We start from the raw sequence: 13,293 nt of genomic DNA, 5'->3' as shown, positions 1-13,293 counted from the left end.
GCCGTCACGTTTTCCGTGATCCACAGACTTGTAATGATTCATCCTCTCGAAATTTCACCGGGTTAAGAGGCGTACAGGGAAAGTTTGGGCAAGCTCTTGCAAAATCAACAAACAATGACATGGCACTTTAACATGTTGATGGCTGCAGTGAATCTGTCACGTAGAATAATCTCAAAGCGTTTGATTTAGCTCAGCATGCTTTGGAGCGAGTGCGACACTTGGGGCTGTGGTTTGTTCCAAACCAAGTGTCATTAAGATATGTATTCTTGTTTGTCAATCCAACCAGATTTGCAGAATTGCAGATTGCATAAGATTTAACTGGCATAGAGAGGAGGGAAATGTGTAATGTTGAAAGAATTCTCCAGATAAGTGGAACCAACTGCCTGAGGCTCCCTTCCCCAGAGAGAGGGGGAGAGTTTCAGCTTGGTTAATGATTGGGCGGCTTTCGAGAGTGAATAAATGGCTGCTTCATGAGCAGATGGAAACAAGGTTGGGTTTTAGGTCTCGTTGTTTGTAGCCGGTTCTAGCATCCCTCCAACCCCCAGATCTCATTGCTTCACTTGCGATTCACGATTAGGAGCGCTGTCTTAATCTGTCTGCGACCAAACCTGTGAGAATGTTAAGATGATTTACAGGTTATCTGTGAGTAATTCCAGATGAATGAAGGCATGGGGTGTGGGGAGGTTTTTACTATGCACTGTGAAGTGAGGGATTAAGACTACATTGTATTTCATACTTATTGTTTGTGTTAAAGGCTTCGTTTTCTTGGTGTAGCATGCAGAGTTTTGGTACTCGGAAAATTCTGAGAATGACATTTCTTTGGATACATAATGTATGATTTGTCATTAGGTTGTCATGAGAAACACCCATGCAACAATTGCTATGTTTCCATCCAAAGACTGGAAAATCAGTTATAATATTTGCGAATAAAGCACCATTTACATCCAACAAGTCAAAGACCACAAAATTAGTCAAAATTAGTCAAGGTATCCCATCCCATTGTGCAAAGTCACATTACTTTTTTGGTGCCCATGGAGGAATTTACAAGGTATTAGAATTTTATCTTAACGAATAAAATGTTTATCCTACTCAACTGTGTGCGAAAGCTTTTTATGCATATTTTTTTTTTGTGATATTCCAAAATGCACATAAACATAGGTGGATGGAAACATAGCTATTGTGTTCATGTTTATGGTTGCAAAAACGAACCTCAAGAGAAATTTCTTAAAACACTCTTTGGTTCCCAGAAAAATAACCAAACGGGAACCAAACGCTACCATGAGGGAATGTTCTGTCTGCTAGGAAGATCGTTTGTGTTTGGTAAACATAAGAAGGCTGTCGTCTGAGCAGGTCAGGGCTTCCATTCACAGAGTTAAACACCTACTGTGGAAATATGAGCCATGCTGGAGAATTGGCAGCCACTCCTGCAGTTATACAGCGCTATCTCTTATCTTATAAAAACTAAAGTAGTCTGCAGTAAAGGTCTCCAGTGCAAGGGTGCAAATGTCGCTTCAGAGCTGACGACTAGTGCTCAGGTTTCGTCAAAGAGACTTGCTGACACGTAGAGGTCAATGGCAGGGAATGTGAGTTACGCACATTCATGTTCTCAATACGTCGCAGTGTTTTCCCGTTGGCTGTGGCACACCTGTGTCATAATACTCTTTTATTATTTCTGGAGGTGAGCGCACACCTGTTTCCCAGCCTGTACTGTACTGGACTCTTTCAGTGAGTTTTAATGAGGCTCAGGAACCGAAAGAATCAGACAGGGTTCCAATTACAGCTTCTTTTTATAGGGTGCTGGAATAAGGTCCTCGCGCCGCGTGCCATTAGAAATAATATTATGCATTTCAGAAAATGACACTGAATGGGCAAGTTGGTTAACTTTGCAATTCACCTTGCCACGCCGGTGGTCCTGGGTCTGGTTTCAGTGGTAACCATTACCATTCCAACAACAGCTGATGTCATGCTAATTGTTAGCAGATGTAGTGGTGTTTTTTTCAGTCGCGTACAAAAGGCCAATTATCGCCATTTCCCATTTGGAGACGTGATTTGAGTATTCTGCTCAATTTCCCCACTTGAGTCATTGAGATGGAATGAGCGCCGTTGCAGTGGCTGCTCGCAGTTGCCAGTTGTCAAGGAAACACAGCGTGAAAGGCAGAACTAAACACATGGAGGGGTTTTGTCTCCCTTCGCAGTCGACTGCGGTGTGAAATTTTTATTGCCTGGCACCTCTTGATTAGCTGTTTTAGAAGCAGGCAATTGATGCCCCATTGCGAATAGCGCCTTGCAGCTTGAAATCAAACAGATATCTCTAGTGTGCTTTGTCAGTCACAATGAAAGGTTGCAGAGGCTGTCCTCAAAAGCACCATAGATTTAAAAAAAAAATGGTGGTGTTTAGGAGGTCAGTTGCTTGATTGAGTGTGTGCAGTGGAATTGCATTGTGGGTGGCTGGGGAGTTGTAGAGGTGTGTAAAGTCTTCCAAGCACTGGATGTTTACTGATACAGCATCCTTAAAAATGATAGCTGCCGCCACCTGGTGTTAACCAATGAGGTTCAGTAGGTGTAGGCTAATTCCCTGTCACTCTTTTGGCACGCTGCATCTCTCAGTGTCTGGATTTTGTTGTGCTAAATGTCAAGCAGATGGCACACAACCTGCAGGAAGCCGAGATTGAAGTTGACAGATCTTGGGAATGCTGGATGCAGATGATTCTTTTTGGATGGATTCCAGTTCAAAACACACACAAAATATATGTGGAGATCCTGCATACTGAGGGCATGGGCTGACCAGTGTTCCCCAACACCCTTTCTTTTCCTCTCTCTATCCTATACTTCCCTCTGCATACTAATAGGTTTCTGTGCACCCTGCTGTTCCTGTTGTCTTTATACAGGAGGTGTTCTAAATTTGGACATCTGTGCCGAGGAATGTAAAATCGGCAGTATACTTGTGCCAACAAGCACTCATTTATCTTTTTTGCCAACTTTCATTTTTGTAGATCAAGAACTAGGCTAATGGTTATTGCAAACAAACCTACCTTAAAATACGTTTCAATGCAATTTAAATCATAAATCTAATTTCTGGTGGATTTTTGATATCGCCCAGCCCTAGTTCAAATCCATGAACATGTTTTCTGACATATCAGCAGGAGACTTACTCGTATAAACATTATAATAAATCATTATCTGGGGTACTACTTGTGCACAATGCACATTTCTTTATATTTAGCCTAACATGTGTTTTACTGCCACTATGGATGAGGAATGTATGATCTCTGTCTTAAAATGCAAGATATTTAAAGTGTCCATGAAGTATGCTTGGAATAGTTCCACTTAAGCACAATCACATATACTTAAGTATATCTTTAGTTGGACTACTTCTGCATAATTAAAGTGCATTAAGTAGAAAATTTGTTTAATTTAAGAGACTGTAAGTAAACCTGTTTAGTATGCTAAAAGTACAATTGCACGTTTTTTTTTTGTTTTGTTTTTTTGAGTACATAACCATGTAAATGCACCTGTAATAAATACACTTAAGCATGAAATAAATGGATTTCAAATACATTTTATTATATTTATTTTTCACTAGGGTAGTCTAGGTCTAAGATCCCAAATAGATCTTTGACTTGAGATGATCTTAGTTGTAGTTCTGTTTAACGGAAGTATTATTTCCTATATTGTTGTTTTCTTCTTCAGGTATGCTGGTTGTGAACGTTACCTGGAGGAACAAGACATATGTGGGCACGCTTTTAGACTGCACTCGTCATGATTGGGCACCCCCACGGTAAGCCTATGCTCTTATTTTTGGTAGGGAAAATTCTACATCATTTTCAGATGCATACGTTCAGCTTGTTATGAATGTGGCACAGCTTTGCCGAACAAATACAGCATGATGTTAATTCTTTGAACAATAGATCTGTTTGAATTCATCCTGGCCTCTACATACTCGACCCTCTCATCACCTCCTCTGGGCTTTTGTGTGTTGCCGTTGTAGTAATGAAGGAAACATTAGGGTAATGGCTCAATACCCCCCCAGCCCCCATCCCCACCCACTTTTTGAAATCTAACATCATGAAGGAATTGATTTTCTCCTCCTTGCATTGATCTAAAGCAGCAGTAGTCCTTCACAGACCAGCGTTTCAGTTATAATTCTACTGGGTCCTAATGCCATGAAAGTCATGCCTGCCAAAAATATTGGGGCTAATATAGCTTGAAGCAATAATAGTGTTTCTTTTTCACCCTGCAAAGTGTTTTTTTTTCATTAATTTATTTTTTTATACAGTACAGACACTCCAACACTTTGTTTTTTCATGCTGTATCCTGCCCAAGGTCAGATACCAGCACTGCATGGCACAAATTATTTGCTGTACATAACGCGGTGTACATTTAAGAGACTCTGCCTCAGGAGGCAGCTTGTAATTTCTAATCGTAATGTTCCAGAAAAGGCTGTATTTCCATGGTGCACTTTATCTGCCGGCTGCAGGAGGCTGCAGGCAAACATTACTAACACAGCGTTAGCCCCTGGGGAGAGTGTCGGTGAAGATGATGCACTGCATTCATATAGGAGCGTTTCTTCTGGATGTTTGCTTCCCAGTCTCTGCTGCTTTGAGTCACATGTAGTCCCTGGAACAGGTTAAAGCAATTAAAGATCAATGCAAAAGTCATTCCTGTGTTTTTGTTTTACTATCACCATTTCTGAAGCCTCTAATAACAGATCTAACACGAACAGTGATGGTTTGGGTGTTAAGATGTGTTCCAGTTAGTTAAGGGGGTGGGAGGGTGTTGTGATGATCCTGTTCTGTAGACTTTACTACGGTTTAATGCATGTGCTTGAATCAAGCTCTCTGGTTGATCTTGCTCTTCTGTTGGAGGATGTTATCACACTGCATCTAATCAGCAGCCAGGTCACCCTGGTTTAATCCTGCAGCAGTGTGGCACTGCATGCAATTCATCAGAACAAGCATTGCTGTCGAGATCAGGGATAACGAGAGGATAAAAACGCACAGCACGTTGCTGGCTCTCCAGGGCCCACTGGAGAAGCACTTTTTATGGAGAGGCTGGTTTAGTAGAGAGGACATCTCTCATCCAAGAGCACCGTTAGCACCCTTTGTGGTTTGCAGATAATTGTGAGAGGTTTATGTGGAAAAAGGACAATGCTTATATATTTGATTGATTGATTCTGAATTCATTGTCAATGGAAAAATTCCTTTTTCATATAGAACGGATTTTTCCTCCTGCTTCCTCAGGTTCTGTGAGTCACCCACAAGTGACCTGGAGATGAGGAATGGCCGTGGACGGGGTAAAAGAATGAGGCCCAATAGCAATACGCCAGTCAACGAGAACAGCAACTCTTCTGATAACAAAGGCAGCAACAATAGCAAGACTCGAGCCGCATCCAACAGCAAAGGGCGACGGGGCAGTCAGAATTCCTCTGAACGGCGCACCCCACCAAACAGCAACACTGAGGATGTTAAAGCTAGTCCTTCATCTGCTAACAAACGCAAGAACAAACCTGTCTCCGACATGGAGCCCAATTCCAGTTCAGAGGACACTAAGGGTAGCAAACGTATGCGCACCAATTCAAACAGTGGAATACCTCATACTGTTCTTCCCCTATCCAGCATCAAAGCTGAATCCTTGCCTCCCTCTTTGGATCGCAACTGCCCCTCGCCGGTGCTCATCGACTGCCCCCATCCCAACTGCAACAAGAAGTACAAGCACATTAATGGCCTGAAGTATCACCAGGCTCGTGCACACAATGATGATGACATCAAGCTGGACATAGATGGTGATAGTGAGTATGGTGAAGACTCCACTTTGCACCCAGAGCCAGGGAGTTGCAATGGTGCATCCATTTCACAGAAGGGATGTGTGTCTCCTGCACGGTCGGTCACCCCTAAAGGCAGAGGATTTGATGCCCAGAGCCCATCGCCATCATCAGGAAAGTTCAGCTCCAAGCAGACTGGCAAGAAGAAATCAGAGGCTGAGCATGAGTCGTGTGTGCCCATGGATGGTTGTGAAGATGGCCCATGTCTTACAGATGAGACGAGCAACGATGGCATTGATGATAAAAGAGGTTTGGACAAAGCTAAGAAGTCTGGCAGTGGAACCAAGGCAGACAAGCTTGCTCAGAAGCCAATGAAGTCTGCAAGGCCCCTCGTTCCTTCCTTACCTCCACAGCAGTTGTACGCCTTACCAGCCTCCAGCTTCCCTGCCCCTAATTCTGGCTCCTCTTCCAGTGTAGGCTCTGTGGTCCAGTCCATTAGCAAGAGCCCCCAGCTAAAAACCGTTCAACCCAAACCTGCAGTGATTGGAGATTCCTCAATAAACCCAGCCTTGGGAAGCTCTAAGGACAAGAAAAAGAAAGATAAGAAAAAGAAGGAGTGTGGTAAGGAAGGAGACAGTCCAAAAGCCCCTGGCAAAGGAGGGAAACCTGAAGAAGGTAAAAGCCCATATTCTGAAAGCTCAGACCAAGGCAGCAAGAGCGAGGGGCTGTTAAATGGATCCACAGATCCACATCAAAGTCGGCTAGCCAGCATGAAAGCAGAGGCCGACAAAATCTACAGCTTCTCTGATAATTCTCCCAGTCCTTCAATAGGAGTGGCCAGTCGGATAGAAAGCGGGGCGATGGCACAACCTCTCACTCCACTTCATGTGGTTACCCAAAATGGGGCTGATAACTCTTCTGTGAAGACCAACAGCCCGGCGTACTCCGACATCTCTGATGCAGGGGAAGATGGAGAGGGCAAAGTCAAGGACAAGTCTGAGGATCAGGCAATCCGGGAAGGAGCCAAGAAATCTCTATTCCCATCCCAACCACCAAACAAAGACTCTACTTATTTCCCAAGTTATGAAACGTACTACTCGCCCAATTATGTCAACCCAAACCCCAGTCCAGGAGTTGCTAACACTGTCACATCATTGCAAGATGGTGCAGTGAAGGTGAAAAAAGAGGAAGACCCAGAACCTGGCAATGACAAGGGCAAATCAGAGCCACCTGAAGATCGAAAGCCAGACACGGGTGCATCCTCTCAGCAGCCACCACAGCCTTCAGTCATTCAGCAGCGGTCTAACATGTTCATGCAGCCCCTCTATTACAATCAGTATGCTTATGTACCTGCCTACGGCTATTCACCTGATCAGGCCTACCATAACCACCTGATGAACACAAACCCAGCTTACAGGCAGCAGTGTGAGGACCGCCAACGTCAAGCAGCTGAGCAGCATCGTGCTGCAGAGAAGAAATCAGAGGCTGCTCAGAAGGATAGGGAAGCATCCATGAAGCAAGAAGAATGGAAGCAGAAAGCTTCGGTTCCTCCTACTTTGTCCAAAGCACCAAGTCTCTCAGATTTGGGCAAACCGTCCCCACAGGGCAAGCCCAAAGATCCCTCGGAGCCTGGCAAGTCAGTCATTATCCCCAAAGGGGAAGATGGCAAGGGACAGACCCAGCAAGGTGAGGGGTTGAAAATGAAGCTAAGTGAAGCAGGACATCATGCAAAAGACGAGCAGAAACCAGGCATTGAGTCTGGGAGATCGGCTATGGAGCAGGCAATGTACATGTACAGACAGGTATGAAACCTCAAGCATTGCTTAAACATTTATTGTTGAATCATTTTCATCACAGTTTGTTTTTTTAATAAATGTACAACTCCCATTTTGATAATCCTCTCTATGCACGTATCTTTCTTTCGTAATGGGCATTTCAAACTCTGCTTTCTTTCCCAGGAGCCAGACTCTCGACTGTGGCCCTACGTTTACCCCAGCAAGTACCCCGATGCTCAGAAACAGATCGATGAGGAGAGATGGAAGGATGAGAGAGAGCGGGAGCGGGAGCGTGAGCGGGAAAGAGAACGGGACAGAGACCGCGATAGAGAACGGAAAGGCAAAGAGGAAAGGATGCGTCCTAAAGACACTCCCTCCAAAGAGGAGAGCAAGGAAGGGGCAGAACCACGCACTTCATCTTCCTCAGATGAGCACAGAGGAGTCAGCAAAGATCCCCGAGCACACATGCAGTTTTCCTCTCCTCTGCCGCAGCACCAGTCGTATATGTCTTACATGCACGGATACCCCTACGGCCAGGGTTATGACCCCAGCCATCCGGGATACAGGGGGATGCCAGCTGTCATGATGCAGAATTACCCTGGTGAGTCCTTTGTAGAGCTAACTATAAACCACAGTTCATTTTACCAGATATAAAGGCCCACTATTAATTTCAACCCTTTTCCTAGGGTCGTACCTGTCCCCAGGGTACTCCTTCTCTCCATATGGCAGTAAGATGCCACCTGGAGAGGATTGTGAGAAGGCTCGTGCCAGTCCTACAGTGAGTGGCAAGTCTGCATCCGAGTCTAAAGCGCTGGACATCCTGCATCAGCATGCTAGCCAATACAAGAGCAAATCGCCCACGGTGGGTGAAAAGATGCCCCACGACAGAGACAGAAGTGGGAGCGAGAGGGAAAGAGACAGCGATCGTCCGAGATCTTCTCCGTCTCAGAGGATCATGCCGTCCCACCATCACCTAGGCTATCCACTACTCCCAGGACAGTATGACCTGTCCTATGCTACAGGTAAACATATTCACCATGATATTAGCTTTGGGATGTTTGATCGGCGGTGTCTCATTAACCGCTCTAAAGCTGATGATGCGCCTGCCGTGAGAGATTTGGCATGACATGAAGTGACACCGTCAGTCTCTGTCCGGCGCAGGTAAAATAGTTATCAATTTATGCATTTAGCAGACCCTTTATCCAAAGCAGCTTACAGTACATTCATACTATCAATATTTACTTATCATGTGTTCCCGGGGAATCGAACCCACAACCTTGCGCTTGATAATGCAAATGCTCTACCAGTTGAGCTACAGGAACACTGATTATAATGCTGAAGATGCGGTACAGTTCATATTTCTACATTTGAAAACTTCCAGTAATGCATAAATTGCGCTCGGCTCCTTAGTCTAAGTTGACTTAAAGGGGTGTTCTGTAAAATCGGTAAAGGATTTTCTTGTTATCACAAAAGCTAGTCTTGACCGTGATTGAATTCCTGTTTTTAAAAGTAGGTAATGAAGTAATTAAGGTGTTTCTCCATCTCCCAGGTATCTCCTCTTCAGCCATTGTTGCCAGTCAACAGGCCTCTGCTCCCTCGCTTTACCCTCCAGCACGGAGGTGAGAATGGTAAGAAGATTCATCACTATAGTTATATATACTGTATTTTCCAACACTTTTAAATATCTGTAGGTGTTTTTGCAGAAGAACCATTATTTTGGCAGTGATTGTTGCTCGGTAGATTCATAATCTTAAAAAAAAGACGATCATATAATCATGAATTTTTCACTTTCGTCAGACTTAAAGAATTATTTTTTTTTAATGGGCCATCATAACTGTATATGGTTAAACAACCCTATTTACCATATGCATTTTTTCATTTACCATACATTTCCATTTAAAATATCATAAAGTATTTTAAAGCATGCAAAGATACTATGAGGGGCCTCCACATACTTGAGGTGAATCGTTCAATGAGTTAACTCTTTAAACTGCCGAAATGAAAACTCATTTTTGCTGCTATTAAAATGTCTTTATTATCTCACAAACAAGCCTTGGCACAAGAAGTGCATGTATAACTAGGCTACTCCCACGGTCTTTAGATTCTTAATGGGCAATAAAAAGCATATTAAAATCATCGCAATATTCACAAGGCAAGTTAATTTTGTTGCTAACAAAATAATATTGCTATATCGTTCAAGCCTTAATTGTGTTGTATCCTTGACTGATTCCCTGAATTAAGTGCTGTGCAGTCTTTGCTGTCCTCTAGTGGTCCAAATCTCCAAACATTCCCAAGGCCTTTTCATTCTTGACTACAATGGCTGTTTAGTCACATATGATTAGGGTTAAGTATCATTAGAATTTGATCATTTCCAGTTCTTTTGTATTCCAATGTGATTAAATAATGATATCCTACATTGTATCCAGTGTCTCCTTTTTGCAAACCATTTATTGGAGCTGAATACCATCAACATAAATCAACAGGCCATTTTTTTGGCTGTTTGTGTCCAAAATAGAATTGCATGATTCTGGATAAATTGATTTTTTTTTTTTACGTTTCACGTTTTCACATTTTAACAGCCCCTTGCATAAAAATGTAATCGATACAATTGACTTTTGAAAGGTGATTTACTTTTAAATCACTAGCCTACAAATCAGTTTTTTATCCCAGTTTTTCTGTGATTTGAATGTTTGTAAGACTGAAATAATGATAATGCAGCATAAGCACGTGTCTGCTGTCTATTAAGTCGTTTATCATATTTGAAAATAAATGATTTTAATAATCGGTTTTATTCTCATTTCCATTCTAGGGAGAAGTAACTGGCCGTTCCTCTGCAGACATGTGACTGGTTCACACGAGGATGTGATGTGGAACTTATGACATCAGTTCAATGATGTTCCCGATTTCTTGACGGTTCTTTTTCCTGGATTTCCTTGTGTCTTTGAGCAACACCTTCAGAGCGGAGAAAGTGGATGCCCAGGCATCTGTATTCAAGCTGAACTCCACCTGGGGAAGCACACATCTGTACACCTCCCTCTCTGTGCTGCTGGATACATACTCAGGAGAGAGGAGACACAGTCTGTCTGCAGGAACCTCATATGATGTGCAAGCTCCTACAGAGTTTGGGAGATCTTGAATGGACCTGGATTCAAAGACAGTCTGGAAGCCACTACATTGTGTTTAAAGCATGGAGTGCTACTGATCTAGAGCCAAGAGGATTTCCAAGGTTTTTTTGCTCCGAAGGATTCCAGCATCTTTGTTGCCGTTCTTCATCTTCTTACATTTACATTCATAATCCATTTGTGGAGTATGCAAGTGGATAATTCTTGGTTTTCTCTAGTTCATGTTACCATTGCGAAGCTATCGTCAACACACCTGAGAGTAGACCGTTCTTTGTCCAAGAGGCATTTATAAACGCATTTCACTGGCTCATAGTTATGTTGGTTTCTTTCTGAACAGATCTCTCAGAGTCACTCCATCAGCTTAGCACTGGTTTTGTTCTAGAATGGGCGAATTAGCTTTTGCATTGGTTGGTTCTTGCCATGAATGTGGCCTAGGCCGCTCGTATGGCATTAAAGCATAAACTAACAAGCCAACAGCATTAGTCTGTTCAACACTGACTCGATGGTTTCCAGTTAGGTGGCGTTTTGGATTATCCGGATGGCGGAGGGATGATAAAGCATTGGCTGCTCTCTGACATGCTTAACATGGAGTGGCCCAAAAAGCAGGAACTTTTGACTTCCAGACTGGATTTATGGGTTTTTCCGGCCTGTGTTGACCGTTATCATATGCGGACACAAGCCGATCTGCTTCTCCCAGGCTCTAGAGAGTCATTTGGGACACGATGTGTGTGTTTGCCAATGGGGTTCCCAGCCTCTACCGAACTGTGTGTGTCTGGTCACCAACTGAACCTTCACTGATACTTTGCTGCTTGCTAATCTCATGCCAGACCGCATGAGTGAAGTCCAAAATGGTGCGAACCTTGAAGAGCGATTGGAGTGAGACAACCCCAAAAGAGGCTTAGAGCCGGCATCCAGCTTCTAGACTTCTTCTACTTTGGGTCCGATCCACAGACCTGCGCAGCACGAAACAAGGGAGACCTGAAACTTCTGTACGTCTGCACGGTGTATTCCAGCGCTCTGTAAAAGCATTAATCCAAACAGAGCAATGCGACACAAGCAGACGTCCTCACTATGTGCTTTCTGTATATATCTGTACAAAGGAATTATTTTAAAAAGGGTTGTTGGATGCTATCGGATTGTCTTACTATCTCTTTCTCTTACGTTGTTTTTTCTGTTAGCCTTTTTTTCTAGCATTGTTGACGTAATATCAACGTTTAGCTGGTATAACGGCTTTATATTGAAAGTGTTTTTGATTTTTACTACTTTTTCTACCCCTCCTCTTCAACGTCAAATCGGTCCCACTCTGCTCTGAAACAGTTTGGAAGCACATGTTTTGCATTTAGTGAAATAAAGTCAGTTTTAATAAAAGGTCAGGAGTTTTCGTCCACACCCCTGCAAGATACATGGCAATGGAGGGAAGCGACGAGCCAACTCCGGTGCTATCTGGAGCTAGTTGTTCCAGTTCATCATCATGCAGTTCTTGTGTGAATCTGAAACTCTCAGGAGAGCATTATTGAAATCTGAGCCTGGCATGTTCATCGCTCTCTGCTGATTTCAAACTCGATTATTGAACAGCACAGGGAAGAAGACAGTACTTAACGTAATTGGTTTATAGTGAAGAGGTGGCTTTTCCACTATGTTAAACATGACCATTTGTTTTCATGAGACAAAACGGCAAACGTTCAGTATCTGCAAGATGCTCCTTAAATGTAGAACTGAGCATTAATTTCAATGCCACCACAAAACCCCTGATCTGATTTTAACTAATGTTCATGCTAATGAGGCCTAACGGCACAATGCATTGGTTTTATTTTGTTGTAGGAGAGACCCGGGCCAGATCTCTTTAAGAATTATTTTTTCCTCTCTGCGCAACTTTTCACTTTTTATGCTGATTTAGGACCAGCTTTCTCTACCTAAACCCTAAATAGTAACTAAGAGATATTGCAGCACTGGTGTCCGATCAGCATCGAAAGGCTTGCACCAATACCAGAGAGTTAGGATTTTTATATATAGTAATAACCTCACTTTTAGTTGTTCTGTCTTCGCACGTTTAGCCAGTAAACCTGTGCTGTCGGGTGACTTGATTCATAATTGTTGAGGAAAAAGCGCTTGATTGTTTTAATTTATTTTTGAGGGTTCTTCTTTTGTTGTTGCTGTTGTTTTTTCTAGTTCAGGTTTTCTCCTTGTAGAAAGACGAAACGGAGGGTTTTAACAGTTCAAACATTGGTTTATACTTGTCTCAGACGGTGCTAATATAGCCTGTGTGATCCTTGTGAGAAGAGAAGAGGGAATTTGCTGTTTTCGTTTAATTTCTATTTCCGGTTTTATTAGGCCCCTCCCACAACCCATCCCACTAATTAAGCCCCACCTATCCACAGAGAGCAGCGGCTCGGTGTCAGTCATCGGTACTTGAAAGAAAGATGTTTACACCTCTTCATTTCTGTGTTTGGAAACACTTCTCTTTGTACACCATCCATCGCTCTCTCTTTCCCTGCCTTCCTCTCTTTCTAGCTGGCTCCCACTCTCTTCTTAGGGATCTCTCATGTAAAGTGTAAATTGCTACATTTTTTTATACAAAACTGTAACATGCCTTTGTACATTTAGGCAGAAAATAAATCTTTTTATGAGACAATCA

The 13,293-nt window shown here is 43.0% G+C and overlaps 1 protein-coding gene across 4 annotated transcripts in view; it reads left to right on the top strand.

Annotated features, from left to right (window-relative positions):
- Positions 1 to 13,293, top strand: part of znf609a (zinc finger protein 609a) — a 92,550-nt gene extending 79,257 nt beyond the window's left edge. For all 4 annotated transcript variants that reach the window (XM_052597182.1, XM_052597184.1, XM_052597185.1 and 1 more), the window contains 6 exons: positions 3,691 to 3,778; positions 5,241 to 7,563; positions 7,720 to 8,137; positions 8,223 to 8,558; positions 9,086 to 9,164; positions 10,346 to 13,293. In XM_052597182.1, coding sequence (XP_052453142.1) covers positions 3,691 to 3,778; positions 5,241 to 7,563; positions 7,720 to 8,137; positions 8,223 to 8,558; positions 9,086 to 9,159 — 3,239 coding nt within the window. In that variant the 3' untranslated portion in view covers positions 9,160 to 9,164; positions 10,346 to 13,293. The remainder of the gene's footprint in view (positions 1 to 3,690; positions 3,779 to 5,240; positions 7,564 to 7,719; positions 8,138 to 8,222; positions 8,559 to 9,085; positions 9,165 to 10,345) is intronic.

The sequence above is a fragment of the Carassius gibelio genome, chromosome B25 (genome assembly GCF_023724105.1).
Source record: "Carassius gibelio isolate Cgi1373 ecotype wild population from Czech Republic chromosome B25, carGib1.2-hapl.c, whole genome shotgun sequence".
In the NCBI taxonomy this organism is placed as follows: Eukaryota; Metazoa; Chordata; class Actinopteri; order Cypriniformes; family Cyprinidae; genus Carassius; species Carassius gibelio.
The sequence above is the reverse complement of the archived record's forward strand: the minus strand, read 5'-3'. Positions and strand labels throughout refer to the sequence as shown.